General features: G+C 41.4%; 1 protein-coding gene across 3 annotated transcripts in view; it reads left to right on the plus strand.

Moving 5' to 3' along the window:
* LOC109458707 (binder of sperm protein homolog 2) overlaps window positions 1-22699 on the plus strand; it is a 33924-nt gene that overhangs the window by 5489 nt on the left and 5736 nt on the right. For 2 of the 3 annotated variants that reach the window (XM_074316173.1, XM_019752579.2), the window contains 2 exons: window positions 2329-2460; window positions 21956-21988. In XM_074316173.1, the coding sequence (XP_074172274.1) occupies window positions 2329-2460; window positions 21956-21988 (165 nt within the window). The remainder of the gene's footprint in view (window positions 1-2328; window positions 2461-21955; window positions 21989-22699) is intronic. The other variant, XM_074316174.1, reaches the window with a different exon arrangement.

A 22699-nucleotide genomic window follows, 5' to 3' on the forward strand; every position in this document is an offset into this window, starting at 1 on the left:
GTGCCGTGTTCAATCTTAGTTGCAGGGGGCGGAGCCCACCATCCCTTGTGGGACTCAAGGAGTTGAACCGGCAACCTTGTGGTTGAGAGCCGCCCATGTGGGAATCGAACCGGCAGCCTTCGGAGTTAGGAGCACGGAGCTCTTAACTGCCTGAGCCACCTGGCTGGCCATAAAATGAACATTCTTAACCTGAATGTCATTCCAACTAAAACCAGGACAGTACATAGGTGTCTTTTCTGACCAGTACTAGTAAACATTATTGGGCTGGGGGTATTTTAACATGTGGCATTGCAAAAAGTAAATAATCCATAAGTTTATAGAAAATAACAGACAAAATTATTTTATGATTGTATACTTTAAAACCCCTAGGAACACTAGTAAAGATTACTAGTTTTAAAAAGGATCTGGTGGGGCCAGCCTGGTAAAGAGACAAAGGAAAACAGACATAGAAGTCACCCTGAACTTTGCCTGGCAATGTATGGTTCCACTCTTTAATTTCTGCCAATCTAGTAGAGAATACCTGATTTTAAAATTCATAGAAAAATAGTAATTAGAAATATTATGAACAAAAATAGTGCTGGGGTGGAGGAGCACCTTGTGTTCCCAGATGTTTAAACAAACCATAAATACAGTAACATAAATAATGTGGTGTGGTATCAGCCTAGAAAGTGTCAAGTAATAAACAACAATATTTTCTGATGCTTGATGTCTCCAGACTCTGCTCATTTTACCACCATCTACTTGTATCTCACTGCTCCAAGAATTTCAGTAAATGTGATAGAAAATATAGAATGGACCTCAGGATATAGCATTAGAATCTATACATGGTTTTAAATGTACAGGTGGTTTAGTTTGTCAACAATTTATCATTATGTAAAAGCTACTTGGAAGAAAATTAAATTGTACTCCCTTCTTTCATTTTATGTAAAATGAAATTCCTTTTTAATCAAATTTTAAAAGTAAAAGAAACCAAATCATTTAAGAAGAAAATATAGAAAAGTATAGGTATGCCTAAAGGACCAGGAGATCTTTTAAAACAAGATAGGAATCATCTATTATAAAGGTAAACATTTAAAAAGTGTATAAGGGGCGGCCAGATGGCTCAGTTGGTTAGAGCGCAAGCTCTGAACAACAGGGCTGTGGGTTCAATTCCCCCATGGGATGGTGGGCTGCGCCCCCTGCAACTAAGATTGAAAACAGCAACTGGACTTGGAGCTGAGCTGCGCCCTCCACAACTAGATTAAAGGACAACTACTTGGAGCTGATGGACCCTGGAGAAACACACTGTTCCCCAATATTCCCCAATAAAATTTATTTTTAAAAAATAATAAAATAAAATAAATTTAAAATAAATAAATAAATAAATAAAAAGTGTAGAAATATTTCATGCTGGTGAAAACTCAGATGAAAGAGCACACTGGTGGGAAAGCTGAATTGCTATTGTCCTTTGAGAAAGCAATACCCATCAATGTTAAAAATTCATATACACTATAACCTAAAACCTTCCTTTTGGGATTCTATTCTCTAGAGACAAATGGTTCAGTACAGAAGGATTTACATACATTGAATGCTCGCTGCAGCTTTATTTACAGATGGAAAAATATTAGTATGAAAAATACTGAATAAATTGTGGCAACATTCATATCACAGAATGTGGCTCAGTGTTAGAAAGGAGTTAGAGTGATAAAAGTTCAAAGGATACATTTAAAAGGATTTCTATGATATGTTAAGTTAGAAACCGAAGTTTTGGAAGGAAAGTATGATTCACTTCGGGAGGGAGCAAAAATCTGTGTGTGCACGTGTGCATATATGTAAGTTATGTATGGTTATATGTATGCTATATGGCTATATATGTTGTATGGGCAATGGACAGAGATATACTCTATCTATATAAAGAGATAGGTCAACACATAGAGCTATCCATATATATATATATATATATATATATATATATATATATATATATATATATATATACTGTTTGTGTGTGCGTGTGTGATGGTGGAAGAGGGTGAAGAAAAGAGATACAGGGAGGAAATCATTTAGTAGATAAATGCCCACATTTATGTTTCGAAGCTTAGGGTACATTTCTGGAACTAGGGCTAAATGCTAAGCAAAATTTTGACAATTTATGCCACAGAAAAAAGTGGGACAGGAATAAGAATATAAAACACAAAACCTCTGCTATTGTGTGACTCTTAGAATATGCAGTAGAACCACAGGTGGTGGCTTGGATTTCAGAGTGAAACCAGCCTTGGGAGGAAAGTACCTTTGTGATATCTCAACCAACAGTCCCAGAGATGGAAAAAGCATTTTTGTTTTCTCTAGGTGACAAGTGTTTCTTTCCATTCTACTATAAAAATGCAATATATCATGACTGCATCAAGTTCGAGGCAAAACAGAAGTGGTGCTCGTTAAACGAGACTTACAAAGGATATTGGAAGTATTGTTCTGAAGGAGGTGAGTGTCTTGCCCCCGAAGACCTCAAGGTGGCCGGTAATCTTGGTTGCTGGAACAGAGGTTAGGTGAGACCCTCAAGAGGGCTCTGAAAATGGAATACACAGTCCATAAATTGTGCAAATGAGTTCTGTGAAGTATAAGTTCTCTGATGGTATGAATCGCATTGCACCAAAGATGTATAATGAGAGCTTCAACTATGTTACCTTGAAAAGAAGTCTTTTAACGGAATCTCAATTCCCCACAAATACTGTTGCCATATGCTTTTGGTGGAATAGAGCAGGGTGGGAAACGTGTGTGTGTGTGTGTGTGTGTGTGTGTGTGTGTGTGTTGTAAGAAGTGGTACAAATTAGAAAGATTTCTTATTCTGATTGCATCTTCCTTCTCTGTAGACTTCGCAAAATGTGTGTTTCCCTTCTGGTACAGACGCACAATCTACTGGGAATGTACTGATGATGCGGAAACATTTGGGAAAAAATGGTGTTCACTGACCCAGAATTATAACAAGGAAAAGATTTGGAAATACTGCGACTAGTGGTGAGATTTATTGGGGGAGGGGATGAAGCGGTTGAATCATTCTCCTGGGAAAAAATCTACAATTTTTGTTGGGAAAGGAGGAGGTAGGACTCTCATTAAAAGGATTTTCTTTTTCTGAGATGTGAGTTGGAGATGATCTGGTTGTAAATAACTTGGGGTTTTGATTATGGGTTATGGGGTTTTGATCTAGAAATCTATATTCTAGCTTCAGCACTTTTACTTGCTAGCTGTGTAAAATTAGGCCCTTTTAAAAGGAGTATATGGACTTTGGATGATAATGAGGTGTCAATGTAGGTTCATGGATTGTAACAAATGTCCCAGTCTGGTTGGGGATGTTGGTCATAGGAGAGGCTGTGCGTGTGTGGTGGGAGTGGGGCAGGGGGGTATAGGAACTCTGTCTTCTGCTCAATTTTGTTGTGAACCTAAACTGCTCTAAAAATTAAAGTCTATTAAAAATGCATTGCCTTAATTGAGAATTTTTTTAAAAAACAGAAAAGAGTTAGTGATAACTGAGTTGGAACTTGAGGTAGGAATATAGGTGTTGATGAGGTGAAGTGTTAGAGTGAGGCTGAAGGCAGCAGGGTGTGTGGCGGTTTACCTCATGGTGGGTCATAGTTTTCTGGAACCATTCAGGAAATAAGCAAATTTTATGTCTTCACAATTATATATTGATGTGCTTTAGACACATTGTTATTAATCTTTATGACAACCCTATGAGGTAAATATTATTGTCACCATTTTCAGAAACTATGAGTCAAGTGGATTAACTAGTTTGCGAAGAGTTACATGCCTATAAGACTTTTATGATATAAAAAGGAAATAAGAGCAAAAAGCTAAACATAGAGTTTTGACATGACCCCGAAATTGTACTCCGAGGCACAAACCCAAATGAATGGAAAGCAGAAACTTGAACAAATATTTGTACATCAATGTCCTTCACAGCATGATTCACAGTAGCCAAAGAAGGAAACAACCACATATCCATCCATTTACAGATGAGTGGATGAACAAAACATGGCCCATCCATACACTGGAATATTATTCAGCCATAAAAAGCAGTGAAGTTGTTACATTCTACCACATGGATGAATCTTGAAAACATTATGCTAAGTGACGCAAGCCAGCCACCAAGGAACAAATATTGTATGATCCCATTTACATGAAATATGTAGACTAGGCAAATCCATAGAGCCAGAAAGTAGATTAGAAGTTACCAGGGGCTGGGAGGAGGGGAGAATGGGGAGTTAGTTATTACTTAATGGGTACAGAGTTTCTTCGGGGTGATTTAAATTTTGGGTAATAGATAGTGGTGATGGTTGCACAACATTGTGAATGTAAGTACTGCTACTGAACTGTATACTGAAAAAGTATTAAAATGGCAAATTTTATTACACACACACACACACACACACACACACACAAGATCTGACAATTAAGTTCGCAAACTTGTTGCAACAATGTTGCTAACCTTTTTTTGATATCAGAGGGATTATTCATTATGAACTTGTACCAACTGGACAAACAGTTAACCAAGTTTATTATTTGGAAGCGCTGAAAAGGCTGCGTGAAAAAGTTAGACGACCTGGACTTGTCATCAACAATTTATGGCTCTTGCATTGTGACAATGCACCAGCTCACACAGCACTGTCTGTGAGAAAGTTTTTAGCCAGTGAACAAATAACTGTATTGGAACACCCTCCCTACTCCCCTGATCTGTCTGGCAATGACTTCTTTCTTTACCCAAAGATAAAGGAAATACTGAAAGGAAGACATTTTGATGACACTCAGGACATCAAAGGTAATATAATGACAGCTCTGATGGCCATTTCAGAAAAAGAGTTCCAAAATTGCTTTGAAGGGTGGACTAGGTGCTGGCATCGGTGCATAGCTTCCCAAGGGGAGTACTTTGAAGGTGACTGTAGTGATATTCAGCAATGAGGTAGATAGCACTTTTTCTAGAATGAGTTTGCGAACTTAATTGTCTCACTTCGTGTGTGTGTGTGTGTGTGTGTGTGTGTGTGATCAGTACTTTATATATATATATATATCTCCATAATTTTAAAAAACTAATAATGTGAAAAAAGTACTAAGAGTTATAAAATTGAATTCCATCTTGGGACACAGAACATATGCCTATCAGAAAGTGGTGTATCTCAATCATGGTCAAGTGCTCATACATTTATTAATCACCCTCCACCAGCACAAGTCTTGTTTGCTATAGTTTTCCATTACCTGGCACAAATGTTAACATGCTGTGGCTTCCCATTGGCTACACCAAAGCAAAATTAGATATCTTGACAGAATCTCTTATTCCTCCCAGGCCATTCTTTCATATCACTTGCTCTTCCTGTTCGTGGTCCTCTCTCTCTGCAAACACCAAATGCCTCACCTGGGCATTGAGAAATCAATAACTTCTTAGCGGATTTTCTGATGTCCGTGAAATGGTCCTTGGCAATGACTGACATTTCACTTGGGGCTACTCTCCTGAGGTTGACAATCCATAGAATTTTCACTTTCCCCTTCCAGCCCACACCTGCACAAGCAGATCGCATGAAAGAAAAGACAGTTTATTGAAAATCTGCTATATGCTAGGCAGTGTAACTGCTGCAGTACGTACACGGTCTCATTGAATCCTCATAGCGAGCTTGCAAATTTGCTTTACCATCCCCCTTTTATGGAAGAAGAAATCAAGGCTCAGAATAAATCAAATTAAGTAACGAGTCCAAGGCCCTGAAAGGGAAGGACCAGACCAGGGGCCAATGTGAACGTCTCCATTTTCTTTACCATCTTTTCCAGGGTGTCCAGAGGGGAGTTCCCTGCTCACTTCACCTGCTTTTTCATTCCCTATCATGGCCCCTCATAGAGAAAATAGTTTAAAATGAAAAAACAACAGCACTTGATTAATTTTCAGATCATCAGCTGTTCAGACATTTTCTTATAATAGGTCTGTTAACTTTTTGCAAGTTTTTAGGAGACATTTTTGAGATAAGCCTATGGAGGTTTTTTTGGTTTTGGTGTTGGTTTTATCCATTCCTATATAAGAATTCATGATCCTAAGAAAAGAACAAAATTCTTCCATAAATAAAATTTGCCTCCAAGGGTCAAACAAAAACTAGCCATCAAAGCTGTGACGTATGCTTTCAAATCTGTTTCTGTATGACACAAACAATACTGAATCCCCAATAAGTCAGCGTTTCCTCTGCCTTTAGTTTATACTGAACTTAATAAAATATAGAACTTCAGACATTAACAGGATGGGAAATGCCATAAGTCCTGTTGAAACATTAAATTGCCAAGTACCATACAATAATTGTTTGAATTCTTGTTTTTGCAGGTTTTAAAGAATTTAAAGTCTTGAAGAGAAAAAAAAAAGTAACAATTTTTTAAAATGTACATTTCAAACACTTTTTTGGATCTAACACTAGATTAATTGTGAAAAAAATAAGAATCATTTTGTATTTGACAAATAAGCTATCAGTAGCAACTGCAGGGACCTCTGTCTGTTTTGTTCATTGCTGTCTCCTCAGCACCAAGAAACAGACTCTGGCATATAGAGGATGCATAATGAATATTTGTGGGATCAATATCTCAGAATCCTAGCAGCTGGGACTCCTGAATGCCATGTTCAGGAATATGACTGGCTGTTACTCCCATCTGAGAGCAAATGCCACACAGATGGAGGCAGTTTAGGTCAATTCTGATAGCCACGGAGGATGGTGGAGGTGATGTAAGCTGCTTCGAGACTTGATGCCTAGAACCTCTGTGTAAGTCCCCTGCCCCATACCCCCACTGCATCTGCCTGCTGGATGTAGAGGAAATGGTAGAGGACACTAACATTAAGAGAGAGAAGACCCACCACATGGAAGGACCTGGAGCCCTGAGTCACTGCAGGGAGCAGAGACCCTCTCCCTGACCTGCACTTGTCAAGAACCAAACTTTTGTTTTCTTAAGCTCTGAAGTTTTCACATAGTTGACAGGAGCCATAAGCCTCTCCTAATATACCTTCCGATAAGTTGCTGTTGTGTTGCAGTTAACCAAGGCCCATTTTTGTTGTTTGTAATCAAGATCCCTGACTAATCAAAGGTGCCGAGTGATTGGCTTTTAGCTGCCTATTCACACCAAGTCATCTAGAAATGCAGCAAATCAGAGCACAGTGGATGGAGGTGCTTCCCCGCAGAGCTAAAACTGGGGTGGAATCTAGTGTCCACCGATCACTATGGAAAACCCAGGTAGGGAAGGTATTTACTTACCTTCTCTATTACTTACTTTCTCTAAGTCTCTGTGTTAGAGTTCTACCCTACAGCATTGTTGGGAGAAAAATTTATTAGAAATAGAGACAGAGACAGACGTAGAGATATAGCTAGATAAACAAAGCCCTATGAAAGAATAATTCTTTGTAGTTTTAAGCCAGACAAACATAAATACTGTATGATTTCACTTGTGTGTGGAATCTAAAACAGCTAAACTCATAGAAACTTCCAGTTATAAAAGGAATAAGTTCTGGGGATCTAATGACCACAGTTAACAATACTTGAAAGTGCTAAGAGAGTAGATTTTAAATGTTCTTACCACACACAAAAAAAGGTAACTATGTGAGGTGATCAAGGGTTAATTAACTTTATTGTCATAATAATTTCACAACATGTGTATCAAATCATCACATTGTATACCTTAAACTTACACAATGTTATCAGTCAAATATATCTCAATAAAGTTGGGAAAAAAAAGAAACACATGTATAAATAAACAAATCACCCCCCGCCCCCCAAAAAATCACCCAGAAACATCCAGAACAACATTTTACCAAATATCTGGGCAACATGGCCCAGTCAAGATGATCCATAAAATTAACCATCACAATAACCAATAAGCAAGGCAACTAGAAAAAGTTCAGGTCCTAAAAGGGGACACAAATCAGAGAGTGGTTTTGTCTCTGAGAAAAGGAGGAAAATCTGCCCCATGGCTTATGGACTTTGAAGACTATTAATAATAATAATAATAACAAATAATCATTTGTTGAACATTTGTAATGAACTCCTTCCAGAGCCAACCAACTCTGGAAACTTTTTAAAGCTCCTCAGGTGATTTCAATATACATCCAGGTTTGAGACTCTGACCCATTTTATTTCCACATCATCTCAAGGAGATAAAAATACACTAAGGTGATTCCTCTGCAGCAAGTCTCCCAGCCCAGCTTTTTTTTTTTTTTTAATTTTTTATTGGGGAACAATGTCTATTTCCAGGACCCATCAACTCCAAGTCAAGTCGTTGTCCTTCAATCTAGTTGTGGAGGGCGCAGCTCAGCTCCAAGTCCAGTCGACGTTTTCAATCTTAGATGCAGGGGGCGCAGCCCACCATCCCATGTGGGAATTGAATCTCCAACTTGTTGTTAAGAGCTTGCGCTTTAACCAACTGAGCCATCTGGCTGTCCCCAGTATTTTTTGTTTAACATGGCAGAAGACATTTGTTTCCTAAACACCTGTAAGCTCCCTTAAGTACTCATTGAACAATAGGTCAAATAACATATTTGCAATGAGCATGTGTCAGAGGGATATGTTTTTAACCCAGCTATGTCACTTATGATGGGCAGTTTCCATGACCTCTCGACTCCTCACTCCCCTCATGTATAAAATAAGGATAATAGACATCACATGGCTCTTTGTGCCTCTAAAATAAGAGAACACATTCAATTCTTATTATCTGTGGTAGTTCTGTTCTATAAAGTTGTTGTGAACACTGAATTAGTGACTACTGAGCCATTGCTTGTAGGGGAAATACAGGATGAGGTTCCTGAAAGCAACATTTTCACAGCATTTGTACCAACTGATCAATATGAACCAGGTTTTATGTGTGTTTCTGTCTCAAAGCACCTTATTTAATCGACTGTTGATTCAGTAATACTGAACTCACGGCCAACATACTCTGACTTGTGCCTAAACGAAGCTTCTCTCACACACGTGTTTTCTCTGTGTGACACATGTGGGGACAGAGCCAGCAGTGCAGTTTCCAGGCTCTCGCCCTCACGTGGGAAGGTGCTCACTCGGGTAGTAAATGGCCATCAACTGTGATTGGATGGCCATCAGCTGTGGCTGGTGGGCCGTCAGCTGTAACCAGTGAGCCATTGGCCACTAATATAACTGCTGTGGCTACGCTAGCAGAGAATGGGGGCGAGCAAGGGCGGATTGTGGATTGTGGATTGCAGACGGGCCGGATGCCGCCAGTGAGACTATGGTGGTATGACTCCCCTATCTATGGCTCCATGGGTGTTCCTTTTTGGCCTCATTATGTCCTGCGTTCTTATGTGGGGAGGGGACCAGAGACCCCGCCTGACACCCTGCATGACAATACATCACTGCCTTCTTGCATTTTGAAACACCAGGTAGCACTTCAGCACCTCATTTGGGGGCACTTTAAACAGCAAAGTCACCAACAAAAAGCACAAAAAAGCCAAAAATGTAGCACTAACTGGACTGCAAAAAGGAAACTTATTTACAGTATGAGAGCTGAAACAAGAAGGCAGAGCAGTGCCTTGTTCTATCTCAACTGGGAACATAGGCACTGAGCAACTAAAATTTTTCGTTGCTCTGCCCAGGTCTGAATTTCACAGGAGGGGTTGATGGTTTGGAGGAGTTGTTAAGATTCATAGCTCAAGTGCGCCCTTTACCATTTATAGAGTGAGGGCAGTTTCTTTCAAGGATGGCTTTTTATTGGGAAAAAGGGTTCATTAAGGTGGGAAGGTTTATTTTCTTCAATTTATTTTATTTTATTTTATTTTGTAGTGTCCTAATGTGCCCCCCTCATATTTATCATCACCAGCCAGCCTCCAAAGGAGATCTATCCCTTTTCCCCTACAGAAGTGATGCTTTCCAAGTCAGCCAGCTCACATCCATGTACTTCTGAGTCCCTTGTCTGATCTACCAGGATTTCTTTTCAGTGTTTTCTCACTTAGGGCAGAATTTCTCCTCTGGTGGTGATTGTAGTCATAGCTTTTCCAGAATGTCATATAGTTTGAATCATACAGTACAGTCATCCTTGGGTATCCACAGAGGGTTAGTTCCAGGACCCCTGCCAATACTCAAATCCACAGATGCTCAAGTCTCATAAAACGGCACAGTGTTTGCATATAACCTATGCACATTCTCCATGTACTTTAAATCACCTCTAGATTACTTAGAATACCTGATACAATGTAAATGCTATGTAAATAGTTGTTATACTATATTGTTTAGGGAATAATGACAAGAAAAAAAAGTCTGTACATGTTCAGAACAGATGCAACCATTGGAGGCCTCACTACATAGTACACATCAGCAATAACATAACAAGCTATTTTTCCAAATATTTTTGATCCTTGGTTTGTTGAATCTATGGATGTGGAACCCATGGATACAGAGGGCTGACTTACTCAGCATTTTCAATTTTTTTCTTATCAATATGCATTTAAGCTTCCCCCATGTCTTTTTGTGGTTCAATAGGTAATTTCCTTTCTGGTTTTGATTTCTAATTAGATTCCTTTGTCATCAGAGAAACTACTTTGTATGAATTCAGTCCTTTTAAATTTATTGAGACTTGCTTTATGGCCTAAACAATATTTATCATGGGAAATGTTTTATGTGCACTTGAGAAGAATGTCTAATCTGCTGTTACTGGGTGTAATGTTCTATAAATGTCAATTAGGTCAAATTGGTTGATAGTATCTTTCGAGGCCTCTGTATCTTAACTGATTTCCTGCCTATGTGTTCTATCAAATATTGAGAGAGGGGTGTTGAGATCTCTGTGTTGAGATCTCTGATGATAACTGTGTATTTGTCTCTATCTCCTTACAGTTCTACCAGTATTTGCTTCACAGATTTTAAAACCAAGGTGTCAGCCATCTGTGTTCTCATCTGTAGACTCAACTAAGGAACAAATTGCTTCCAGGCTTATTCGGGTTATGAGCAGAGTTCAGTTATTTGTGGTTGAAGGACTGAGGATCCCATTTTTTTGCCTGGGCGTTGCTCTCAGCACCCCTACATTGGTCTCAGGTCCTTGCCACACAGCCCTCTCCATCTTCAAATGAAGAATTTCCTTCATGTTGAATCCTTTCTTGCTAGAAATAGCTCAGCCCTATTTAAAGGTTCGCCTGATAAAGTCAGGCCTCTCCAGGATAATTTCTCTTTCTTCAAGTCTGTTGTACCCTATAGCATAACCTAATCACGAGAGTAACTCTCCCATCATATTCACATGTCCCACCTATACTCAAGGGGAGGATATTACATGAAAGGGTGACAGGAATTGGGGTGGGGGTGGTGGGCTATCTTAGAATTCTGCCTACCACAAGGACAAAAGGCAAGAAATATCTCAGAAGTCTCCATCAAGAGGGCAGGACTCAGAAGAAACAGATTAGTTTCTCTGGGAGAAACCCACAGAGGAAGACGGGTCCAGAGGTAACAACACCTCATCTCAGAAAGAGGCAGAAAACAACATCTTCCAAATGAATATGGACACATCATTTTGAAAGCCAAGACAGGGAGAATTCTGGGAAACACAAGTCTGAAGTAGAAGACTTTCCAGACCAGGTTGGGCTTTGAGCGCCTATGGTGGGGCTACCCAGGAGTCTTGTTTTAGGTTTCTTACAGTCGCAACAGAAGAGAGTCTTTGAAGCCTGAAGCCTGGTGAGATCCCTAGACTGTATTCCTCCAAACTCCACAGGAATTTTCAACTAAGTTTGTACCCTTTGACCAACACCTCACATAGTTACCATTGTGTGTGTGTGGTGAGAATACTTAATATCTACTCTTAGCAAGTTTCAACTATATAATACAGCATTGTTAACTATAGTCACCATGCTGTGCATTAGATCCCCAGAACTTACTCATCTTATAACTGAAGTCTTGTACCTTTTGATCAACATCTCCCCATGTCCCCCACCCCAGGTCCCCTGGTAACCACCTTTATACTCTCTGTTTCTATGCGTTCAGCTTTTTCAGATTCCTCATATAAGTGAGATCATACACTTTGTTTTTCTGTGTGTGACTTATTTCACTTAGCATAATGTCCTTCTGGTTCAACCATGTTGTCACAAATGGCAGGATTTCCTTCTTTTTAAAGGTTGAATAATATTCCACTGCATATGTACATATGTTATCTATAATATATCTATAATACATAAAATTTTATATATGATGGTATATATATATATATATATATATATATATATATATATATATATCCATTCATTCATTAATGAACATTTGTTTTTTTCTATATCTTGACTGTTGTGAATAACACTGCAAGGAACATGGAGATGCAGATATCTCTTCAGGATAGTGATTTCATTTCTTTTGGATAAATACCCAGAAGTGGAATTTCTGGATCATATGGTAGTTCTATCTTTAATTTGGGGAAGGGACCTTCCATACTGTTTTCCACAATAGTTGTACCAGTGGGCAAAAGACCTGTATCGACATTTTTCCAAAGAAGATACACAAATAGCCAATGGGTATATTAGACAAGTTGCTTTACTTTTTTAAGCTTTGGTTTCCCCACCCACCAATTAGATTCATACTTTTGCTTACCTTGTAGAGGTTTTGTCTGGCTAATGTAATATAATGACAATTTTAAAATATTGTTGTTATTACTGGTTGCAGTAATAGTTGTGGTAGCAGTCACGATGACTAAAGGAAACACTTGCACAGCACTTACTTTGTGCTCAGGATGGCTTTAATAGTTTTGCACACACCCGTCCATATAATTCAGCAATCTGAAGACTTGGGTGCTGTTGTTATCTCCATCTTCTGTGTGAGGAAAGTGTGGCACAAAGCAGTCTAGGTCACAGAGCCAGTAAGTGGAAGAGCAGGAGTTGAATTGGGACAGTTTGACGAAAGCGATGACATCTTTAACATTAATAATCAGTTATGATGATGGTTTGTTCAGGGGAAGGCATGAGAATCAAACACAGATCTATCAGACTTGAGGATTTACCGTATTTTCCATCAAACTAAACAGTCTCTAGCAATAAAAAATATATATGTATGTGTGTATTTTTTAAAGCTAATCCTCCATCTTGAACCTCCTCTCATATATATTTTTTCATGCCGTGTTCCCCGTACATACCAAACATGAGGACACTTAGGCATGCTAACAAATATGCCATTTGGCCCCACATGTGGTCTTCCTTGCCTTTAGCAATGTACCAGCGAGGTTAACTGGACAATTTTAGCATTACCATCAACAATGTCTAAAACTGGCTCTTCAGAAGCAGAAATACCACTTTCTCATGAAAACAGGGAGCTACTATGACGAGCCATGGAAAAGACTTTGAAAGTCATTCCCATCTACTCTCTGCCCGCCTGAACATCAGCAATGACTTTCTAATGATCACAGAGCAAGTCTAGTCACCAGACTGATTGACGGTAATAGTAACCACTGTATGACTGCTTAGCTGGTGCCATGTTTTGGCCGGGTTGCTTAACTGTGTTATCTCATAAAACCCTCAGACTAAGCCTATGAGGGAGGGACAGCCTATTCATTCAACAATGGCTATTGAGCATTACTATTTGTCAGGCACTGTTTTATTTTACTGGAGTTAAAGTATATAAGGGGAGAAAGTCCTTGCCTCCAGAGTCTGCAATCTAGTAGAGGAGAAAGATAGCAAGCAAATAAACACACACATTCATAGATATGGATATGGATTTAGACATGGGTGTGAATGTGGAGAATTAGGTCAGGTAGAGATAATCGCCATGTAAAATATTAAGTCAGAATAAGAGGGAGAAAGAGAAAGTTGCGGGAGGAATAAAGTTTCTGTCAGACAGACATACAAATGTAAATACCCTGAAACAGCATTGTGTTTGGGGTGTCTGAGGAACAGTGACTGGGGGACACTTGGGTTGAGTGAGGGATGGGGAACGTCAGCGGTCTGGTCAAGTCCAGGTTATGGCGTTTTCTCTAAGTGTCTTGGAATTCTCATCTGGGATTCTCATCGTAGCAGCAACACAATCTAGCTCTAGCTACCATGTGGAGAGAATGAAGGGGAGGCAAAGGTGAAAAGGTGGGGGACTGGGTAGGCAGCTGTCATGGTCCATGGGGAAAATGATGGTGGTTAGATTAGAGGGATAGCACTGGCAGAAGTGGGATGTGGCTGGATCCAGGAGATATTTCCAAGGTAAAGTCCGCAGGATTGGCAGTGGACTTGGATATAAAGTGAGAAAGAGGACTCAAGGATGACCCTAGTGTGATCTTCACATGCAGGTGAATGGTTATGACACTTATTGAGATGGGATGGCAGGATGAGCAGGTTTGGTGGGGAAAATAAAAAATATTTTGATGTCCCCAGTTTTATGGACAAGGAAAACAAGATTGAAAGAGGTTAGGCCAATTAACCTCACAGCAAGAAAGCGGCAGACATTGAATTCCAACCTGGGGGTTTCTGACCCTTAACCAAATGCTCCTCCACTTTATCTTCAATACTTTCTGTGTTCCAGTGAATTCCCACATCTCTAGTTCTCTCATGAAACTCTCAACTCTGTGGGAGCTTTTGATTAAAAGAACTAGTTGCCTACGTGTGGATATGGTTTAGCTTTTCCAAGAATCAAGACATCTTGGCTTTTTATATTGACTCTCAATTAGTGCCCATGATCTGATTTTCCCGTAGTATAAATGAGGCTGAGACCAATAATCTCATTTTGAAGAGATGAATCAGGGTGTTACGGATTGAACTGTGTCCCTTCCCCCCCCCCAAAATTCATATGTTGATACCCAAAGAGACACCAGAGATCTCTCTTTCTCTCCATATGAGCACAGAGGGAAGGCCATGTGAAGACACAGCAAGAAGGTGGTCGTCTACAAGCCAGGAAAAGAGCCTTCACCAGAAACTTGCTGGTACCTCGATCACAGACTTCTAGCCTCCAGAACTGTGAGAAGACAATGCATGTTGTTTAAGCCATCCAGTCTGTGGCATTCTGTTATGGCAGGCCTAGCAGACGAATACACAGGGTTTCAGGAAGATGTATGTATCTTAGTTACAATTACTTGTCTCTTAAAAGCAAGAAATACTAGTGAAGGTCGAATGCCTGCTGTTCATCTTGTGTTGTGCATCTATGAAACATAGATATTAAACCACCCCTGGAAAAGATAGTGGGGGCCGGCCCAGTGGCTCAGGCAGTTGCAGCTCTGTGCTCCTAACCCCAAAGGTTGCCGGGTCGATTCCCACATGGGCCTGTGGCTCTCAACCACAAGGTTGCCAGTTCAACTCCTGGAGTCCAGCAAAGGACAGTGGGCTCCGCCCCCTGCAACTAAGATTGAACACGGCACCTTGCGCTGAGCTGCCTCCCAGATGGCTCAGTTGGTTGGAGCATGGGGCTCTCAACCACAAGGTTGCCAGTTCGACTCCCGCAAGGGATGGTGGGCTGCACCCCCTGCAACTAAGACTGAAAGGACAACAACTTGAAGCTGAACGGCACCCTCCACAACTAAGATGGAAAGGACAACAACTTGACTTGGAAAAAAGTCCTGGAAGTACACACTGTTCCCCAATAAAGTCCTGTTCCCATTCCTCCCCACCTTCAAAAAAAAAAAAAAAGAAAAGAAAAGAAAGGAAGGAAGAGAGAGTTATTTAAAAAAAGAAGAAACAAACAAACAAACAAACAAAGAGAGGAAGATAGAGGGTGAGTTATTTAGCTAACATCCCTAACTAATAAGTGGGAAATCCAGGATTTGAAAGTTAGTCTATCTGATATTAATGCTCAATATTTTCTACTAGTTCCAGGACTGACATTGCAAGTTAACATTCTGCATCCAAACCCAGTGCTATCTATCTTTTCATTATTGCCAAAGATAAAACTGAGCCCCACATAATCCCCTCTCTGCTGGAATCATTGATCATTTCTCTCTAGTTCCCCGTGATTAATGCTATTCATAGGGAACCTCTAACGTCCAAGTCCAGCTCTTCCACTTGGTAGGTTGATGACGTTGATAGATTTTTTTCTTTCATCCTCATCCAGCCCTCCCAATACCATTGGCTAGATACCAACTTCGGTTCTGAAAAAATATTTTATCACAGTTGGTTGAGTGCCTTGGGGCATAATGACTATTCAGTTGAGTAAAAAAGGAATAATCGTTTCTCCCTGATGTCCACTTCAGCCCTTCCAGTAGGGAGGGTGTCCTGGGTCCTGCTCAGAGTGTCCTGGCCATGCCTTTAGGGGGTGGGGGGTGGGGAATCTCTACAACGTGCCTCAGCAACTCTGCACATGTTTATCACCACCTCTGCAAATCATGAATATTTGGGAATATAACTTCCCATTATCTTTGAGAGAAGTTACAATTAGAATTAAGCACATTTTGTAAAATTCACCACAAAGAGAGAGAGAAATCAAAGTCAAAGATGCACTATCTTCCCTAATAAATAACAAAAGCTCAAATGTCTGCCACAAATTTTAGCTTATTAAATAAGAGATATAGGAATCTGGTCTCACACTCCCACTGACTTTGTATGTATCCTGGATAGTGATGGTTGAGGATTGGACACTGTGATGTGATGGGATATAATTATATAATTAACTGGAATTAACTCGAAAGAAAGAAAGAGGGAGGGAGGGAGGGAGGGAGGGAGGGAGGGAGGGAGGGAAGGAAGAAAGAAAGAAAGAAAGAAAGAAAGAAAGAAAGAAAGAAAGAAAGAAAGAAAGAAAGAAAGAAAGAAAGAAAGAAAGAAAAGAAAGAAAGAAAAAGATTTGCTGGGCTCTCAGATAGGATGCACGTAGCCCAAACATTTTACAGACCTGACATGCAGACATAGACAGCAAAACTTTCTAGAGTCACTCAGCTAGCAAGTGAGTCAGAAACAAGGTCTTGGGGACCAGTATCGAGTGAGAGTTGAACCTGTGGCTCTGAAGAGACCGACTCCCTATGAAGGCGTTTGCCTGTAAGACCTCGATGACAGTGGGGCGAGCAGAAACCAGAAGGCCTGACGTCAGACTGCCTGGATTGCACCTGTGGTCTTCCACTTCGGCATGAGCCATGTAACCTTGACAGATGGTTTTGCCTCTTTGAGCCTCGGTTTCCCCAAATGTCGAACCGGGGGATACAATTCCCATGCCATGAAGTGGTGTGAGACTTCTCTCAGCTCCCATGGGCGAAGCACTGTTGCCAACCCGTTTTGTTTACTCGTGATTGACAGGTGACCTCATTACCTGCAGAGAGGCCAGGTGCTGTGTGAAGATCCATCAGTTCAGCAAAATAGCAAAAAGCAAAAACCTACATGTTGGACAAGAGAAACTCGGCCTCTCCAGGCTCCGTACCCTTATCAAAGTTTTTCCACGTCTCCCCTATTCCATTTTCTCGTCTCTATTTGGAAAAGGCAAATGTATTTGTAACCAATACCTGGTCCCTACATGTTTATAAGTGGGGCATAACTGACAGAATGTCTGAAAAGATGTCAGCTCAGATACATGCTAAAGTATGAATGTTAATCCCCTCCCTTCCCGACGCCGTCATGATGCGTGGTCTCCAGGACTGACGGTCTGTTCCCCATCTTAGATCACCCTGGGGCTCCACTAGGACACCCTTCTCTTTACTGGTACTCACCCTTCCAATCCATTCTCTCTCTTATAAAGTGCTCTTGCCTCTTCTGCTCTCCCCACATCCCTCCAGAGATGGTGGCTGGGAAAGGAATTCTAAAGTGGCCCAAGCCCACGTATAAGAACTGGGATTAAACTCTGTCTTTCCACTACTGGCTGAGCACAGCCACAATGTGTGGCCTTTCTGAGCCTTACTTATCCAGGAGGCTAAAATTGGTTTTGCCTTTCTTGCTGGACTTTTACTGAAAAAATAATAATAATCAAGGGAGTAAATGATATGAATGGATATGAAAGTATTAAGCAAGCTATAGCGCACTGGTTCTCAAACCTTAGTGAACATCGACTCGCCTAGAGGGCTTGTTACAACACAGGTGGCTGGTCCCACCCCCAGTTTCAGCAGGTCTGGGGTGGGGCCTAAGGATTTGCATTTCTAACATGTTTGCGGGTGAGGGTGATGGAGCTGGTCCAGGAACCACACTTGTAGAATGCTTTCAAGATGGGTGTTCCTAATTTTTCTGTGCACCCTGAAATTTAGGGCATGGGAGAAAATGCTCCGGAGTAAGTCTGTGTGCTGTGGGAGCAGCTAGAGTAGGAGGGGCAGACATTGGAGCGTATAAAGTCAGAGGCAATCTCTGCTACGGTGCAGGCCCTCTGTAGGTAATGCGAGGTGATGGAGAAGCTGGCAGGCTGGGTGTCCCTGGTTCTCTGTGTGTATGGACTGAAAGCAGGTGAGACGACGAGGAAGGGGAGGAGGAGAGGACGCAGGAGGAAGAGGGAATCTCGGAGGCAGTGGTTTGGGGTGAGATGGGCAGGAAACAGATTCTATCCACTGTCCATAATACTTTGAACTATGGCATAATTATTGGTGCTGAAGATGAGAATCTGGAGAGTCCTGGGTTCAAATCCTTGTTCTTCCACTCGCTGGTGAGGTGACCTTGTGCAAGTAATGCTGCCTGTCTTTAAGCCTCAGCCTTCTCATCTACAGAATGGTAATAATAGTCTTTAAGAAAGAGGAAGCTTGGAAATCCTGCCATCTGAGACAACACAGATGAGCCTGGGGGCATTATGCCGTGTGAAGTAAGCCAGGCACAGAAGGACAAATGCTGTGTGATTCCATTTATACAAAGTATATAAAATAGTCACACTCATAGAAACAGAGAGTGGAATGGTTATTGCCAGGGGTTGGGGAGGAGGGGAAATGGGGAGTTGCTGTTCAATGGGTGTAAAGTTTCAGTCATGCAAGACGAGTCAGTTCCAGAAACCTGCTATGGAGCATAGTGCCCTGTGGTTAACAATACTGCACTGCACACTTAAACATTTCTTTTTTTGGGTGGGGAAGGGGAACAGGACTTTATTGGGGAACAGTGTGTACTTCCAGGGCTTTTTTCCAAGTCAAGTTGTTGTCCTTTCAATCTTAGCTGTGGAGGGCACAGCTCAGCTCCAGGTCCAGTTGCTGTTTTCTAGTTGCAGGGGGCACAGCCCACCATCCCTTGCGGGAGTCGAATCGGCAACCTTGTGGTTGAGAGGACGCACTCCAACCAACTGAGCCATCTGGGAGGCAGCTCAGCTCAAGGTGTCGAAAAATTTCTTAAAAGGGTACATCGCATGTTAAGTATTCTTCCCACAATAAAAAAGAAGAGAAAGTGGAAGCTTATTATGTATCGTTTTGGAAAGTTCTCCAATATCTTTTGTCAAGGGAGAAATGTTCAAAAGAAACAATATGTAGGCTCAGCTATCCTCTGTGTGAAAAAGGAGTGCAACGTTGTTAATATGCCCTCAAATGTTCACAAACATCCCTGTAGGTTTCACAAGAATTACATCAGTTTTCTGTGGGGAGGGTGACAGGGAGGCTGGGGTCAGAGAGGCTGGGAGGACTGATTCCCCTTTTATAACTCCTTTGAAGTTTGAACCATGTGAATTGCCTCCCCAGAAAACAAAGCAATTCGACAGAGAGAAAGTGATCTTTATCTCTCCTAGTCCTTGTAAGGATTAAGGTAGAAAAGGTCAGAAAGTCCCCTGGCACTCTTGACGTCAGCAGCCCGAGGCCACCAGAAACACACAGAAGTTAATCAGCCTGGATGTTTCACTCACTGGAGTCAAGATGACCACACACCTTGGGGTTCCATAGGGCACCTTGGGATTCTAAGCCAGAGGGTGTTAGAACCTATTCTAGGGTTTGGGTTCTGGTTGGGAGAGTAGAGGGGATTAGGTTAACGATGGTTGGTGTCAGAAGGCAGGGACAATTCAATGCCTGGGTATCTCAGCAAATCTCTACAGAGAAGGCAGATTAGGAGGAGGAAAAAGGTGTCATTCAAGAAGCAGCAGTCACTCATTTCAGCCAAAGGACAGGAGGTGTTTGGTATTTTGTGACACGGTGACCTCGTTTTTGACTGTTCAGGCAAAATTCTGAAGTGGACTTGCCTTATCTTATTTTCTCATGATCTCAGTGTAAACTTGTCTGAGATCTATGAGCTTGTTTATGTCCAGCAGGAGAATGACATGCCTAAATGTGTCAGGTTGGCTTTGGGATTTTGGGGGCAGCCTTTTGTCTTCTCTTTCTCTGAACGCATTGGGTACAATAAGTCTTCAGTTGATATTGGGGGTGATGCTTCTTCATCATTATTTGCTGAAGGAGGGGGAGGCGAGGGAGGAGGCAACATGGTGATGTTTGCGCAGAGATGCATGTGATAACAACACGCAAGGATAGAAGATCTGTGAGGATTTGGTCATGTTTGGCACTATTAGTAAATGAAATGACGAAAGACCATTTCTGGGGGCCCCAGGGTCTGAAAGAAATAGCTTATTGCCTGGAACCAGACAGAACAGGACGTGAGTCTGGGCTGTACCCATTCTTAATTGTGTGGACAATGTTTAAATGCAAGTACCTCTCTGCTCTTTCATCTGTAAAATGAGGAAAAGGCTGTGGGGATTAAAGAGAGTAGGGATGAAAGGTTTGGAAGATTGGCCACAGTGACTGGGCAAAGCGGAAAATGCACCCAGTGACAGCTGGGGTTTATAACACAATGTAAGTACCCGTGGTTTTGTCCTAAAACAACCCCAGCTTGCATGGGGAGGAGATTCAGCTTTGCGGCAGCACCTCCTAAGAGAGTTTTGGGGCCAGACACAGAGCCCCGCACAGGCATGGTTATTTTAGAGGCTTCGTTTCTGGAGACAGGGGACCTGAATGATTTCTTCATTCTGTGGCTTTGAGCAAATGATTTCTCTCTCTAAGCCTCCACTTCTGTATCTACAACATGGAGGTCATCATTAACAATGCATAACCTATAAACATACAATAATGCCAGTTTTACAGGCGTGTGGCAAGATTCATTTTCCTTAAGGTAGTCAGCATAAGGCACTAAGGAGAAAGGCGGGCACCTAGGGAACCACCCATAATAATCAATTATTTAACCACAACTTCAAAAGCACTCTCATCTTGTTAGCTATTTTCTGAAGATCAGGGCCGCTATCGGCTACTACTGACGCTGTACTCACCATATCCGACTCCTGAGTTAGTCAGATGCAAACCTATGAATTAGCATTGTTACATCAAAGGTACGGAAAGCGAGGCACATGCATTGAGTCCCTTGCGCAGGTAAGCGACCGCTCAGATCAGTCTCCAAAGTCAGACTCCTTAAGTATGAACCTACTTCCCACCAGTCAGTGGTCACATAACTTCCAGTCTCTCTCTGTTGCCTGTGTCCTCTGGTCTGTAACCCTTTGGGGGGATGGGGAGGAGAAGGGAGTTCTAAATTATATTCTCTCCTTCAAAGGGGTGTGGTGAAGGTCCACTGAGGACAGTGACAGGAAGATAGGAATGGCTAATTAAAGATCAGCTAATGTTACTGGATAACACTTCTTCATAATAGGTCATTTCTAGTCTTTAATCAGGTCTAACTGGGCTTTATGGTGTTCATGCTACCAAGACACTTACTCCCTGAAACAGGCTTGGAGATGATAAAAAAAAGCATTATTTTCTAGGAATCAAAACAAAACAGAATCACCAAGGCTGCTGGGAATATTCAGTGCTCTCACACTGAACGGATTGTTTTCCTGAAATGTTGACATGTGGGTAAGAGCTAGGATGGTCCCTCCAACTTCCAGGCTAGTGGAATGTCAACTAATGGATGGATGTTGAGTGCCAATGAATTTACTCTAACTTACTCAAAGAAAGCCCTTTGGAATACTCAGAGCTCATACCTGAATTAATGGGCTATGTCTTGGGTAGAGGTGAGACACCCCTCACCACCACCAACAACAACTAGAAGTAATCATAAGTCATCCACATGGTGAGAGCAGAGGGTTTCCTGCTACATGAACTTCAAGATACTTCTAACAGCCATTTATCTAGGAATGGAGTATTTTAAGAGGTGGCCTAAATTTTACCCATTTTTTTTCTCTTTCAGAATCTGTTGCCCATTTACACCCCGTGATTCCAGGTGAGGATACATCTCTTTATTTGTTAACGTTTCAAATGTTAGCCCACAACCATGACACAATGTTATATTCCTGAAAATTCCTTGAGTTTTCCTGCTGTTTTACTCTTTCCTTTGCTGTTCTTCTGGCACAAGAGGCCCTCCCCGGTCATGGCAACCCAATCCTGTATTTCAAGACCAAGTTCAGTCAGCCCTCCAAGATTTCCTTCAAGGAAGTTCCATGGAGATTCACATTTAGGCTGAACATACCGTGTTTCCCTGAAAATAAGACTGGGTCTTATATTAATTTTTGCTCCAAAAGACGCATTAGGGCGTATGTTCAGGGGACGTCATCCTGAAAAATCATGCTAGGGCTTATTTTCCAGTTAGGTCTTCTTTTCAGGAAAACATGGTAAGAGGAGGCTACACAGGCAAAACAGAGACACGTTCCTGCCAACCAGAGAAGATCACGCCTGTAAACCCCTTAGGCAAGAAAGATGGCGGCACTCTCAGGACACCTTACAAGGTGTGAGCAAAGAGAACACAAGGAAAAGTGGCCCAAGATGAGGTTGGAGGTGTTTTAGGGAACCAGATCAAGTAGGGCCGTAGGGCGTCACAAGCCATTTCAATGCTATTTCTTATCCTAACTGCAATGTGACATTAATAGGTTAGTGGCAGGGTCAGGTTAGTATTTAAGAAAGAACATTCTCCCAGCAGTGTGAAGAATGATGGGAC

Source organism: Rhinolophus sinicus, linkage group LG11 (genome assembly GCF_036562045.2).
Source record: "Rhinolophus sinicus isolate RSC01 linkage group LG11, ASM3656204v1, whole genome shotgun sequence".
NCBI classification, from domain to species: Eukaryota; Metazoa; Chordata; class Mammalia; order Chiroptera; family Rhinolophidae; genus Rhinolophus; species Rhinolophus sinicus.